General features: G+C 44.7%; 1 protein-coding gene across 3 annotated transcripts in view; it reads left to right on the top strand.

The window, feature by feature from the left end:
* Positions 1-14,547, top strand: part of AHCYL1 (adenosylhomocysteinase like 1) — a 266,946-nt gene that overhangs the window by 221,551 nt on the left and 30,848 nt on the right. For all 3 annotated transcript variants that reach the window (XM_069238342.1, XM_069238340.1, XM_069238341.1), the window contains exons 13-14: positions 342-440; positions 1,888-1,956. In XM_069238342.1, the coding sequence (XP_069094443.1) occupies positions 342-440; positions 1,888-1,956 (168 nt within the window). The remainder of the gene's footprint in view (positions 1-341; positions 441-1,887; positions 1,957-14,547) is intronic.

The following is a 14,547-nucleotide window of genomic DNA, read 5'->3' as shown; positions in this document are numbered from 1 at the left end:
ACAGGCATAGGTAAAACCCTTGTGTAGCAGCACTTTGGTCAACAAATATGACCTTCTTAAATCCAAGGCAGCAAAGTGTGGTTAAGGCCCATGAGAAAAAAGCTGCCTTCTACCTAATATGGAAGAAATATAGTTCATGTACTGTGTTAATACCAATGAGTATGGTGGATGACCTCTCAGTACTAGACACTGGTTGTTTTACCTTGTTGGGCACTTTTATAAAGTCTGTGACACTAATTGCCTCTGACTCATCCTCTTATTTGAAGTACACGGTTTGTCTCAGGCTGTGTAGACAGTAATAGTACGAGCTGCGTTGTAAGATGCTTCATTCTGCCGTTTAGACCAGCCTGCGCACTCCAGAGCTGACCTGGGAGCGTGTCCGTTCGCAGGTGGATCATGTCATCTGGCCGGATGGTAAACGGGTTATTCTTCTTGCAGAGGTAAGTCCTATGTTGCTCCTCTTGACCCTTGTTAGTAAACGTAGATGACTGCTGCCAAGGTCCTCCAAGAACACCTCAGTTCTTAGATTTATTGGGTGTTCTAAAAGTAATTTACGCATCTGAAAGACAACGTGTTGTTGGGGTGCTGGCAGAATAAATAATGCTCAATGGCACAGTGTGTGATCTAGATACATGTTCTACATTAGAGATGACTTGGTTATATTGACTGCTGAATTTCTGTTTCTGTGATAATTCTTTGGGATAGCGCCTAACCTTTTGGCGGACCTTGTTTGAACAAACCTGGCCAAAAAGATACAGGGAATGATCGCACTCTACCAAGCAAGTCTGTGATACCTTGCCCACAATATATCAAGGAAAGGCTAGTGTTACAGAAGGGATAGCCAAATGGCCACATTAGGACATCTAGCCCTTGTGAGGATCACCATTGAACCACCAGCTTCTCACGAGCTTACCACACCAAAAACACACAGACAACCTCACTCAAAGACAGTCTCTTTCTCACATGCTCTCTCATAAGCACACTAATTCAGACATACATCCAGACAGTCAGGTTTCCTGTTGCTGCCCTCCTCCTCAGTTGCTTACTGGGCGGCAGATGTTATCATTGGTCCTGGCTTAGCGTCTGTCTGGCTTGCAATCCTTCCCCACTCTATGGTGTATTTTGATGCAACAGCAGTAGGTGATGATGTAGAGGGCTGCAGGTCCTAGTACCAACCAGCCACATGGGGTGCCAGGCCTAGCAGGGTTCAGGAGAGGTAGACTACTGGCTGCCAGTCTCTCCATCCTTAACCAGGCCTAGCACCTATAGAGATCGGGCCAAGGCAGTAGCAGAGAGGACTAGTTCTGACAGGCCATGGTTGCAGGGGACAAACAGTGACAGCAGTAACAAAATATATATAGGGTGTTGGGAGAGCAGGTATGAGTGCAAGTAGCAATAGCTTCTTTGGGCTCTTGCTAGCCCAAATCCCTCTCTTCTTTTTATTGGACAACCTTAATAAGAGAAGAGGAAGTATGGACCTGAGGGCTGGGAATCAACAGCCATCACAGACCTTTTGTCGTAAATCTGTCCTTTTGGCAGCACTTGTTTTGACCACTGGACATATAAGTTTGGAACGAAATGAAAGATGCCCACCAATGCTGCACTCATTTTGTCAGTTTCAGCTGCGGTTGAGCAGACCAGTCTATCAATCTTCTTGTATTCATGGACTCATGTTACTACTCTCCAAACAGAGCCATTGGCATGCTACAAAAGTAATACTTTTTGACATTGTGGCTACATAAGTGATACTTTCTGAGGATTTCTTGTAATTTAGGCCGGGCCACGTTTCCCTTGACAACATGGATGATTATAGATCAGAAAGGTCTCATCTATTTCCACTTGTCCTGCTTGTTTAATGTTTTCTCTCTTTTTTGACATCTCATGCAGGGTCGTCTTCTCAATCTCAGCTGTTCCACGGTTCCTACTTTTGTGCTTTCTATCACTGCCACTACCCAGGTAAGAATGCATGTGGTTTGGTAACATGCACAACTGGTGCTTGTGATAACATTTTTATACATGGAGTCCTATAGATTTGCACAAGTAGTATTTATGTAATCATAAAACTTTGGTATGTTAAACTTTACCATATGCATAACTATTGTATATGAAGCCTTTCTACATATCTGTGTGTGCCTTGAAATTACACCTTAACATGCACACAGTTGCAGCTCTTGATACTGTAAAGCATTAAAAAACAGAGGTGAGGTCCTAACATGCATAGAACAGTAGTCTGCCTCACACTGACATAGACACAAGATACTGGCACAGTTGTGGTATGTGACATCTTAGAAAGTATGACCTTTTTCATGAGCATAGCCTGGATCTCCAGCATTGAATATATCACGTTGACATGCTTTTAAATATTCCTCCCAATTAAGATTTGAAAACCTCAGCTCATTGTTACCATAGCAGATCAACTCAGTTTTGTACCCCATCAAATAAACTGTTTATTGTATCTCTCATCCAGTGAGAGGAACAGCCTTATGATCTTTCCCCTGGAAGCCAAGTTAGATTATTTACCCACAACTTGAGTGAGTCATTTCCACATATTTTACCTTTTAAAAATCATTTTACATGTTGTGAAAACTCTAGATTTAATGATAAAAACAATGACCAAATCAGCCAAGATAGAGTTCCAATGAATAGCCAAGAACAACGTAGTACAAGCCTGGCTCAATGATGTGAACCTTGATGGCTCAACCCCAACTTTCACTGAATGCCAGTCCACTTGGACTCATCCTGAACACCAACCTCACTCACGAGGAACACTTTACCTAAAAAACATAAAGCCTGATTCTAGCTCTCTCTTTTGAAGAAAGTGAAATCATTTCTTTCAGAAAGTGATTTCAGAAGTTCTGTTCAAGCCCTTGTACACATGCATGTGTATAGTGGTAATGCCCTGATCCATGACCTTCCAGACTCCTCACTGGCACACTTTGAGAGCATCCTACACACTGCAGCACGTCTCATCCACTGTTTGAAGACATATATTCACATCAATGCCATCCTGATGAAATCCATTGGCTTCCCTTGCCTGCCACACCATTTTCAAATCCTGCCACATCATTTACAATCCATCATGAACAACAACCCCACTTATATTGCAGACAATTTCACTATCTCTGTTGGTTCTTGGCACACTTACAGCTAGGAAATCATCAGACTATTGACTAAGACATGTTAAAAAAAAAGAAAAAAATGAGGCAGCAGACCTTTCCCTTGTAAACACCCAAGATCTGGAACAACATCCTTGTATCCATCAGGACCACCCCATCGCTGCTCCAATTTAGGAAAAAGCCCAAGACACACCTCTTTAAAAAACACTTGATCACAATACTTTAACAGTTGGCAATCCATCTACCTCTCCTACTACTTGTTGCTTGTCTTTGACCCTGTACAGTGCACAGCTGACTTTTGGTTATGCCTTTGCTATAGAAACACAACATAAATAAAGGAGATTTTGCAAAGAGTGTTGCAAATTGCATGTACTAACAAAACCGCTATATTCTGATGGATACAACTACCTGTGGATTCCTCACCTTACGAATTCTCCCATGCACCAACATCCGACGGAAAATCTTCTTCCCAGCTCTCCACGTCAACGAGGACGTCACGATTGTACGGCTCCATGCGATTCCGTCTGACATCACCGTACCAATAACAGGTCCTCACTGGCGTGCTGACGTCAGTTCCCTTTTTTCCGTGCCTTCGACGCTAACGGGTTTCTTCTAGCTCTCGCTACTGTTGAAGGTGTTCCATCTTGTTTATGGTTACAATCTTGTTTCTGATTACAATGTCTCCTCCTAGGAAGTCGGGATTTAAGCAATGGTGCTGCACCCTGTGCTGAGAGTGGGTGTACCCCCTTCTGCACCTGGAGGACCTGTGGTTGCAGAAGCCTAGGTGGCTGTAGTTCCACACCTTCAGAATTGGAAGAAGGGCAGCAGAAGCTGTCAGAGCTTAAGAAAGCTCTTCCTCAAAGTCTCCCCTTACATCTGAATTCTTCTAGTCTGGAGGAATCCGGGCCCTTTGTAAATTCTGCTTTGTGGGACTTCTTGGTAGTGGCATTGTCTCCATGTCATCAAGGCACACTTCGATTTCTAGGCCAGCTTCACTATCATGCTTTTTGACATGAGAATCCTTGAGTTTGATGAGCTCCTCAGTGTAATCTATGACAGTGACAAATGCATTGATGTTTATCTTATCAATGATCATTTAACAGTCATGATAATGAAAACCATCTCCATATTGCTGACAGAAAGTGTAAATTTTGATAGGTTCGATGACCAGATCTCCATCTTGAATACAACCTTAGTATTGGAACCCTCCATCTCACTTTCTACTACAATGAGGAGAACCGCTTTACTGTTAACAAGAGCATTGGCAACCAAAACCTCTTCATATTGACAGCCTATATTGTGAACTTCCTCAAAGAGATCCATATATCTATTAGTCTTCTACAGTTGTGTTGTGAGGTTCATCTAATGTATGGAGGGTAAAGAGGTTCAAGAAGAAGAAGAGCTAAAGAAGGAGGGGAAGGGAACATACATCTGGAACAAATGGAAAGCTTCTGAAATACTTAAGGAAGATATTGATGGCTCATGAAAATATGCTTCCTCGTCAAAAAAGTTAAACCACCACAATCCCAGGATGGTAAAACCACTACTTAACCCACCCATACCATTATATATGTATCCACCCATATCTCTAATGTCCCCTCTAGTTTCCTAGGTTCTAATAATGGCCTCCTTCTTACTGTACTCAACACCAATGTGTCTGCATTTTAGGACCACATCACTTGCATTTGTTTCTTCACTGATATGATCCATAACCACAATTTGAAAAGTGATTGTGCCTAGGCTGCCTGGGTTAGCCAAGGATATGCCCAAGCACAGACCATGCCAGCATGCTTCTCCCTCCTCAAATGAACTGAGGTACTCAAGCAGCAATCTTAATAAAAAACTCATCCTTGTCTAAAAGGGAGACAGACACCTTACCCACCATAGAACTTAATATTTCAGTGGCTCCAACTAGTAACACACTTTATATTACTTAACCACTAAGGAGCACTAAGATCAGTGTTAGAACACCAGTTAAACATTCCTGACATAAGCATTGTTCATACTTGCTCAAGGATGATAGTGACCCCTTTATTGACCTATTTCCCCACCACGGTATAGAGTGTTAAGTGCCCCATGCACCATTGGATAGGCAGGTGGAGGGTTATCACTGATCAAGATCACATTCAACACCAGAAGAAGAGTTCCCTGACATATTTTGTGACTAATAACCAAATGCCAACTTTTTTCATTTGTTTGCTTATCCGTTAGGGTCATTTATGGTCCTCGATGCATTGTGGGTAGTTTGCAGAGTCTGACAGATTATATCAGTTCATTCAGCCTCAAGATATCAACTCTTTTTTAAATTGGCTAGCTTTAACATTGGAGTAAGTTAAGTCACCCAACTTCATAGCAACAGCTTGCTACAGTCCATGTCAGCTCTTGAACTGAAACAGAATGTATTGAGTCTTTTCTCTTTGTAAGGCTACAGAATGTTTATAAGTGTGCTTTTCATCCATGTGGGGAATCAAGCTCGAAACAGGATTATATGTGTTGAGGCAGATATAGAGAAGAGGGGTAAACCTTTCATTGGTGCAGCAAGTGTAGTGGTACCGGGGCCCAGAGGTCTGAGGAGCCCATTGAATCCTGATTATTGTTGTATTTCAATTCAAACAGCACCAGGGGGAGGGCATTTCCTTCCTTACACTAAGGCCCATGACACACTGGCTACACCCTTTATGGGAAAATAGGGATTGGATTCTCCACCAGTAATAGGGTATAAAGTGGCACAACAATTGAAAGTGTTTAAAGCAGACCTGTTTTTTAATTATGAGTATCCTCTACTTAAGGGAACATTGGACAAGAGTATTGGTTGAAACTAGGCAGCTCCCCGTGGTGCTGCACTAAACATACATTCAAAAAGCACACAGGGACAGTCAATGTTGGTCAAACCTAACGAGATTTAAAGAGACCTTTAAAGGATTTCTGAGATCTTGAATTTAGAATGTTGGGGAAAATGAGAATGAAATGTTGACTAATGTCTACTTTAACATCATAGTAAATTGAATGGCATTTAAATATAGTTTTACAGTGTGGCTTTGCTTTGATTATGTGACTGTTTTTAAATAAGAGTAGCACATTTTGCCTAACATTGATCTTAACTTGCTAGAATGTTGCTTTACAGGACTTCCTTTATGTCTCGTTGAGAATTTTGGGCAAATGTATGGCAAACATATGGAAGTAGATCTCAATGGGTTTGAAGTTTGCTCTAAACACACAGGCATAAGGACATGGGCATAACAGCTGCATTTTCAGCTGTCAGTGCAGCAAGGGCTGCACAGTAGGGTGTAGACCAAACTGCCAACAGCATGACAAATAGAGAGAGGAGTGCTAAGACACTGGGCGTATATGACCTGGTGATGACTGTGGTCTAGCTGAGAGTACTGGCTTCACCTCAATTCACTGTAACAGCAGGCAGAAGTACCAATCCTGATATGAAGGTGCCACAGATTGGGCACTTTCTCGTCATTCTGCTGCATAGTGCATACCATTCGCCTGAGCAGACACAGCGTATATCATTGGAAATGGTGAATGGCATCCAAACACCTATTGGAAGAAGAAGCCCCGTATTTTCAGTACCTGTAGAAGGCCTTGCTTAGCCAAACAGATAGGCATATTCTCTCTGCCTCCCTCTCTCTCTCTCTTTCTTTCTTTCTCTCTCTCTCTCTTTCTCTCTCTCTGTCTCCCTCCCCTACCCCTTCCCTCTGTCTCTTTCTCTCCCTCTGTCTTTCTCTCTGTGCAAAATATTTAGTCTGAGAATTTCTCATAGTGAGATAAAGATAACCAGGAGCATGGGTTAAGCTTCACAATGTAAGGCAGTTGCCTACTTGAAATAAAGTTTAGGAATCTATCCCTCCATAATCATATTGGAACCAGAACTTCTGGACAGGCCTTGTATAATTTCCAGTACTACCACTTCTCAGGAACCACTGTTTTGATGGCGCAGGGCCAGCATGTCCCTGTAGGGGTATCTTTAGGGAGTTTTGTGTTGTAATAGTTTAAATTTGTCATATTTCTTTAAAAGAAATGTTTGTCTCATGCCAGGAATGTTACGGTCTTCTAAGTGTTAGTGTTCTAAAGTGAGTCCATTTTAGACTGGGAACTGTCCTGACAGACATCGTTGGTGGTGTAACCTTCAACCAGTAAAACATTAGAATTAATTATGAAGTGAGCGCCTTCTTAACACTGGCGCCGAGAATTAAGATTTTTTTATGCCAAGTAGTTTCACAGCATTTTTAAAAAAGGAGTACTCAATCGCATTTCATTAACGCTGTTGAGGTAAAGAATAAGCAGCATTGTGACCATACAGGTAAAGCATTCAATATAATATACGGAAATAATTATGTCTGCCAGTAATATGTTACAGGCCCAAGTGTTTATGTAAAAAAAGGTAGAACCTTAACTCCCATGGAAAAGTAGAGGAAACTTTTTGATTCCTATTTGGTAGTCATTGGAGGAGAAAAGGTTTCTGTACACAGGAGACAGACAATTTTGCTGCATAACCTAGGAATTGAAGGTCACAATGTTTATGATAGCATTAGAAATGGAGAAGGTGAAACTTCTGATGTTTTTGAAATGTCCATGAAAATGTTAGAACAGTTCTTCGGACCACTTATAAATGTAGTACTGAAGAGACATACATTTTTTGTGCAAGAACCTAATGAGAAAGTGGGCAAATACATTGCATCTTTGAAAACACCAGCTTGCCCTTGTGAATTGGGAGAACTAACTGACTCCTTAATAAGAAATCCGTTGGTAAGGTGTACTAACAGTAGCCGAATAGAGGAGATAGTTTTGGTGAGACATCTATCATTCAGGGAGGCCACTGAAATTGTGGAAGGTATTGGAAACACATCAGGATGGGTGAAAGAAATGAGAAATCATGTGTTGACACCTCCATTTCTCCACAAAACAGCATACAGGAACTATCCAAACAAAATATATGTCAGAATGGGGAGAGAAGCATTTTAGAAGTTGCCTCAGGAGGCAAAAATAAGACTTCCTATGACATGAACAAGATAAAATGTATCTAACTGTATAAATTGCCATGCAGGAAATTTAGTATGTAGGAAATGCGGTCTTAAGGGACAGTATGCAAGAGTTTGCAAACCTTCTGGAAAAGTGTGTATGGTAGAGAGTGAGGAGAGTGTTACAGAGGGTGTTCGAACTATGGTGTTAAATGTAAAGAATAACAGTGTAGAGGTGAATGCTGGCACTGAGGGAGAAACCGTGATAGTTTTAGTGGATTTTGGGAATGAGTTGTGAGATAATACATTTCCCAGTGAGAAACTACTCCCTCCTGATATCAACCCTGGTAGTTGTGGTGGCACTCACATTGATGTGTTGGGGTATGTTGTAAAAACAATTGAATTCAAAGGTAGGGAGACCATTGGAATGATTAATGTCGCCAAACAGGGGATGAGGGTGGTTGCGTGGGGGGTAGGCAGGCAATCGTCTAGTTAGTTTGGAGACACCAAAGGGGCATGGCATAATTTCGAATCCAGTTGCTCAGGTCATGCTCATTGATGAAGGTGAGAAGGGTAAAAGGATAAGGTAGGAATGCTTTAAGATTTTGAGCATCTATAGTTTTAAAGAAGGATGCCAAACCATATTTATGCAAAGCACGTAGAGTTCCGAACATGATGCTTGCACCTTTAAAGAAGGAGTTAAACATATTGATAAATATGGGAATCATTAAATAAATAGAGTCCTAAGACTGCTTGGCGCCAGTGCTTCTGGCATCGAAGAATGACGGGAAACCTATCAGAATGTGTGTAGACTTTAGGGGCCTCAATAAATAGATTTGGGTGGACTGCCATACTCTCCCTAATATCTCAGAATCCATTAATATGTTAAAAGGTGCAAAAGTATTTAGTGTACTGGATCTGTCATTGGCTCTTATCATTAGGTGAGATTGCACCAGGACTCTAGGCACTTGACCTCCTTTGTGACACCTCTGAGGCATATCGATTTCTGGGAATACCTTTTCGTCAGGTCTCCGCTGCAGCCTGTTTCCAGAGGATCATGAAGATGGTTCTGTGGAGTGTACCTAATGTCCTTTTTTTCCAGGTTGCCATTCCCATGTATGGTAAGGATGAGAGTGAATATGATGACACATTAAGGAAAGTATTGAAAATATTGGCAGATAGAGGACTCACGGTGAAGAGACAAAAAGTGTTAAATTGGTGTAACATCAGTGACATATTTGGGTCATGTGATATCAGGCAAAGGAATACAACCACAAATGGAATTAGCTGAAAGCATTACAAATGCCCCCACCCCAGGTGACAAGGAACAGGTGAGGTCATTCCTAGGGCTCGCAGAGTTTTATTCCAAGTTCATTAAAAGATTTGCGAGTGTGGTAGAACCTATAGGGTCGCTATCAAAAAAATTCTCTCTTTTCCACTCCTTTCTCTCTGTCCCACTCTTTGTGTATTGCTCTTTCCATTCCTCGCTTTGGGTTCCTCTTCTCTATCCTGTTTCTCCTTTATCTCTCTATTCCATTTAAAACACTTTGGGCCTGCCAGGGTCGGCGGGAGCACCGCCAACAGGCTGGCGGTGCTCCTCAGGACATTCTGACCGCGGCGGTTCAGCCGCGGTCAGAACAGGAAAACTGGCGGTCTCCCGCCGGTTTTCCGCTGTCCTGCAGAATCCTCCATGGCGGCGCAGCTTGCTGCGCCGCCATGGGGATTCTGACACCCCATACCGCCATCCTGTTCCTGGCGGGTCGCCCGCCAGGAACAGGATGGCGGTATGGGGTGTCGTGGGGCCCCTGGGGGCCCCTGCAGTGCCTATGCCAATGGCATGGGCACTGCAGGGGCCCCCGTAAGAGGGCCCCACAAAGAATTTCAGTGTCTGCTGAGCAGACACTGAAATTCGCGACGGGTGCAACTGCACCCGTCGCACATCCTCCACTCCGCCGGCTCCATTCGGAGCCGGCATCCTCATGGAGGGGTGTTTCCCACTGGGCTGGCGGGCGGCCTTTTGGCGGTCGCCCGCCAGCCCAGTGGGAAACCCAGAATCACCGCAGCTGTCTTATGACCGCGGAGCGGTGTTCTGGAGGGGGGAACTCTGGCGGGCGGCCTCCGCCGCCCGTCAGAGTTAGAATGACCCCCTTTGTTTTTATCCCCAGCTCAAACCTTGGCATTGTTGAAATAAACGTGGGCAGTGTAAACAGCATGCATCTCCTCTTAGGCACAAGACATGTCCTCATATTTTATTTACTGCTATCTCGGTCCCTGCTGCTATTACCGGGCCAGTTGCTTGGTGGCACACAACGCACATTAGTAAATATGTAATTCAGACAAAAGTGCAGGTATCAGTGCACAGTGAAATCTACATGCACACACATGACATAAACACATAAAAACACTCATACACCATTTTCCTGTTGATATCAGTTATAAAGCACCTTATAGCCCAAATGTAGCAGGTGTTAGACAGACCTTTGGAGAAATAACAAAAAATAAAAAAATAAACAAATAAGAAATACACTTTCTTAGAAATGGGGTCTCTGGTTGGCAGTCAGTTTGCACTCTCTCCAAGCAGGGACCCTCACTCTAGTCAGGGGAAAGGAGATACACCCTTGGATAACCCCTGCTCACCCCCTTGGTAACGTGGCACAAGCAGGCAGGCTTACCCCAAAGGCAATGTGTAAAGTATTTGTACCAACTGGCACAGTAATACAGTGACGTACATCACACCAGTAAAAAAAAATAGCTGATATTTATCTAAATTGACCAAGACCGAAACAACAAAACTCCAGCATACACAAGTAAAGTTAATTTTTTTAAAAAATAATAGACACTTACTCCATAGAAAACAATGGAAAAGTTGTTGTTACACAAAGTACCTAGTTTGTGTCAAAAATAAAGCTGCACGGGGAGCATGCGTCGGAAAAGTCAGCGATGCGTTGATTCCTTACTTGCAAGTGAGGCCGTGTGTCTTTTTTTCCAGGCGGGTAGGCGATGCATCATTTTTCTCTCCCGCAAGAGAGCGATGCGTCGATTTCTGGGAGGGACACCTCAGATCCACGCAGGTTCACGTTGATTTTGATGCCCAGTGATGATGCATGCGAAATCCGTCCGCACAGTGATGGAAAACTGGACTGCGTAAGGTTTGCGTCCTTTTCAGCAGCCGCAAGCAGGTGTTGCTTCTTTTCTCCAGCTGTGATGCAGGTGATGTGTCAATTTCCCAGCCACAATGCAGGTGGTGCGTTGATTTCTCAGCTGCGAGGCAGGTGATGCGTCGTTTTTACAGCCCCTGTGCGTGGATTTCGGTCTTTGTTCCACCAGCTTTACCTTTCTGGAGTAGGCACCACTTGGCAGGGTAGAAGTCTCAGCAGAGAGTCCAGGTGCTGGCAGAGAAAGTCTTTGATAGCCCTGAGACTTCAAAACAGGAGGCAAGCTCAGTCCATGCCCTTGGAGACACTTCACAAGCAGGAATATACTACAAATTCCAGTGTTTTGTCCTCTTTCAGGCAGAAGCAGCAACTGCGGGCCAACCAAGCAAAGCACAGTCACAGGCAAGAGGCAGTACTCCTCCTCCAGCTCTTCAGCTCCTCCTTGGTAGAGGTTCCTCCTAAATCCAGAAGTAATTTAAAAGTCTGGGGTTTTGGGTCTACTACTTATACCCCTTTCTGCCTTTGAAGTAGGCAAACTTCAAAGGAAAGTCTCTGTTGACAATATCCTGCCTAGCCGAGGCATGGCCCCAGTCACACACAGGGATTGGAGACTGCATTGTGTGAGGGAAGGCAGAGCCCTTTCAGGTGTAAGTGACCACTCCTCCCTCCACTCTAGCCCAGATGGCCCATCAGGTTATGCAGGCTACACCCAACTCCTTGCCTACAAGGTCGCTCCCCTTGCGTGACGGCGCAAAAAAAAAGATCCCTGGTGCCTAGTGGTTTCTGCCCCCTTGGGGGCAGATTGACCTACAATCGGCCAATCTGACCCCAAGGGGGGCAGAAATGGGCTAAATACAATTTGCCCCTCAGGGGAGCGACCCTTGCCTAATGGGTCGCTCCCAATCTCTAAAAAAACAAACAAACAAAAAAAAAACCCACACAAAAAAAAATTGCCCTGGCGCCTAAAGGTTTCTGCCCCCCCCGGGGGCAGATCGGCCTAATACCAATAGGCCGATCTTCCCCCAGGGGGGGCAGAAATGGCCTCAAATAAATTTGCCCCCCCACCCCGGGGAGCGACCCTTGCCTGCAAGGTCGCTCCCCTTGCGTGACGGCGCAAAAAAAAGATTCCTGGTGCCTAGTGGTTTATGCCCCCAAGGGGGGCAGATTGACCTACAATCGGCCAATCTGCCCCCAAGGGGGGCAGAAATGGTCTAAATACAATTTGCCCCCCAGGGGAGCGACCCTTGCCTAATGCGTCGCTCCCCATCTCTAAAAAACAAACAAAAAAAAACCCACAAAAAAACAATTTGCCCATGCGCCTAGAGGTTTCTGCCCCCCCTGAGGGCAGATCGGCCTAATACCAATAGGCCGATCTGCCCCCAGGGGGGGCAGAAATGGCCTAAAATAAATTTGCCCCCCTCACCCCACCAGCCCCTCCCGGGGAGCGACCCTTGCCTACAAGGTCGCTCCCCTTGTGTGACGGCGCAAAAAAAAGATCCCTGGTGCCCAGTGGTTTCTGCCCCCCTTGGGGGCAGATGGACCTAAAATCGGCCGATCTGCCCCCAAAGCGGGCAGAAATGGCCTAAATACAATTTGCCCCTCCAGGGGAGCGACCCTTGCCTAAGGGGACGCTCCCCATCTGTAAAAAAAACAACAACAAAAATCCCTGGTGCCTAGTGGTTTCTGCCCCCCGTGGGGGCAGATCGGCCTAATAAAAATAGGGGGGCAGAAATGGCCTAAAATAAATTTGCCCCCCAAGGGAACGACCCTTGCCTAAGGGGTCGCTCCCCTTACGTGAAAAACAAACAAACAAAAAAAACTCCCTGGTGTCTAGTGGTTTCTGCTCCCCTTGGGGGCAGATTGGCCTCATAAAAATAAGCCAATCTGCCCCCAAAGGGGGCAGAAATGGCCTAAATATAATTTCCCCCCTATGGGAGCGACCCTTGCCTTGCTCCCCACACCTAAAACACAAAAGAAAACAAATAAAAAAACTAAAAAAACAAAAGTATCCCTGGTGTCTAGAGGTTTCTGCCCCCACTGGGGGCAGATCGGCCTAATAATAGGCCGATCTGCCCTCAGGGGGGGCAGAAAAGGCCTTAAAATAAAATGACCCCCTGGGAGCGACCCTTACCCAAGGGGTCGCTCCCTTTTTGTCACTTTCCCCCCAAAAAAAAACATCCCTGGTGTCTAGTGGGGTTTCAAAAGCCGGATTGCAAGCAATCCGGCTTTTGAAACCCTGGGAGAGACTTCAAAGGGAAGGAAATACATTTCCTTCCCTTTGAAGCCCCTCCGGGCCTCCCCTTCGTGATCGAAAGAGAAATGCTGAGCATTTCTCTTTCGATCGCGCTGGAAGCTCTGCTTCCAGCGCGATGGGGGAGGTTGTGTGATTGTCAGCGCGCACTCGCGCGCTGACGTCACAGGGGGGGTGAGGGGGTTCGGGGGTTGAAGGGGAAGGGATTTCCCTGTCAGCCCAAACCTAGGGGGGTGGGGGGGCTAGCGCTTCTCCTGAGGGCAGCATTCAGGACGTAATGGTTACGTCCATGGCGCCACACGGGCGCTGCCATGGACGTAACCATTACGTCCGTGGCGGGGAAGGGGTTAAACCTGCTTGTGAACATGTCAATATAACCCTTTTTGATAGGAAAGAACCCTATTTTTAAATAATAAATAAGTCCCCTTTTAGCACACAAGGTAGGGTGCTTAGAATTCAAAAGTCAGACCAGAAAGATTACGTCATCTTGGATTTTTCCTTACAATAGTGTTCCATGGGATAATTTGCAGTAAAGCAAACATGATGTGTTGCAAAATTGGGAAGTTTGGCAACGTTTTTTTGATTGTTTTGGGAGTGCACAGAAGTCACTTTACTCACTGGCTAGTGAAACCTACAAAGGTGAACCCTCACCCACAGCTCAGCAGAACACTTTGTGGACCAACAGAAAAACAGAAGACTGGACTTGCTTTTTGAGCCCTGTGTGGAGACCGGAAGGACTGGACTTACTCCCGTTTGTAGCAAGGACTAAGAACTGGACTCCCAATGGTCAGTAAAAAATTGTTGTACAGAGATTTTCATTTTTGATTTGTGTTTTTGGATCATTTTAGAAATAATTTAGTTTGGGTAGACATTGCTGATCCAGGCTGATTTTTTTCTGGATACCATTTTTGAAAATGGCGGATGTGCTGCAGTGATGGTCTAATATTTCAGGAACCATGAGACCTGTATATTTCATTTTGGTGTCAAAACATAGGTTTTGAGGGTCAAGTAGTCCTGTAGAGACAGAAGATAACTCCTCAGAGCAACCCTTCCAATAT

This window comes from Pleurodeles waltl, chromosome 6, assembly GCF_031143425.1.
Source record: "Pleurodeles waltl isolate 20211129_DDA chromosome 6, aPleWal1.hap1.20221129, whole genome shotgun sequence".
Lineage (NCBI taxonomy): Eukaryota > Metazoa > Chordata > Amphibia > Caudata > Salamandridae > Pleurodeles > Pleurodeles waltl.
The sequence above is the reverse complement of the archived record's forward strand: the minus strand, read 5'-3'. Positions and strand labels throughout refer to the sequence as shown.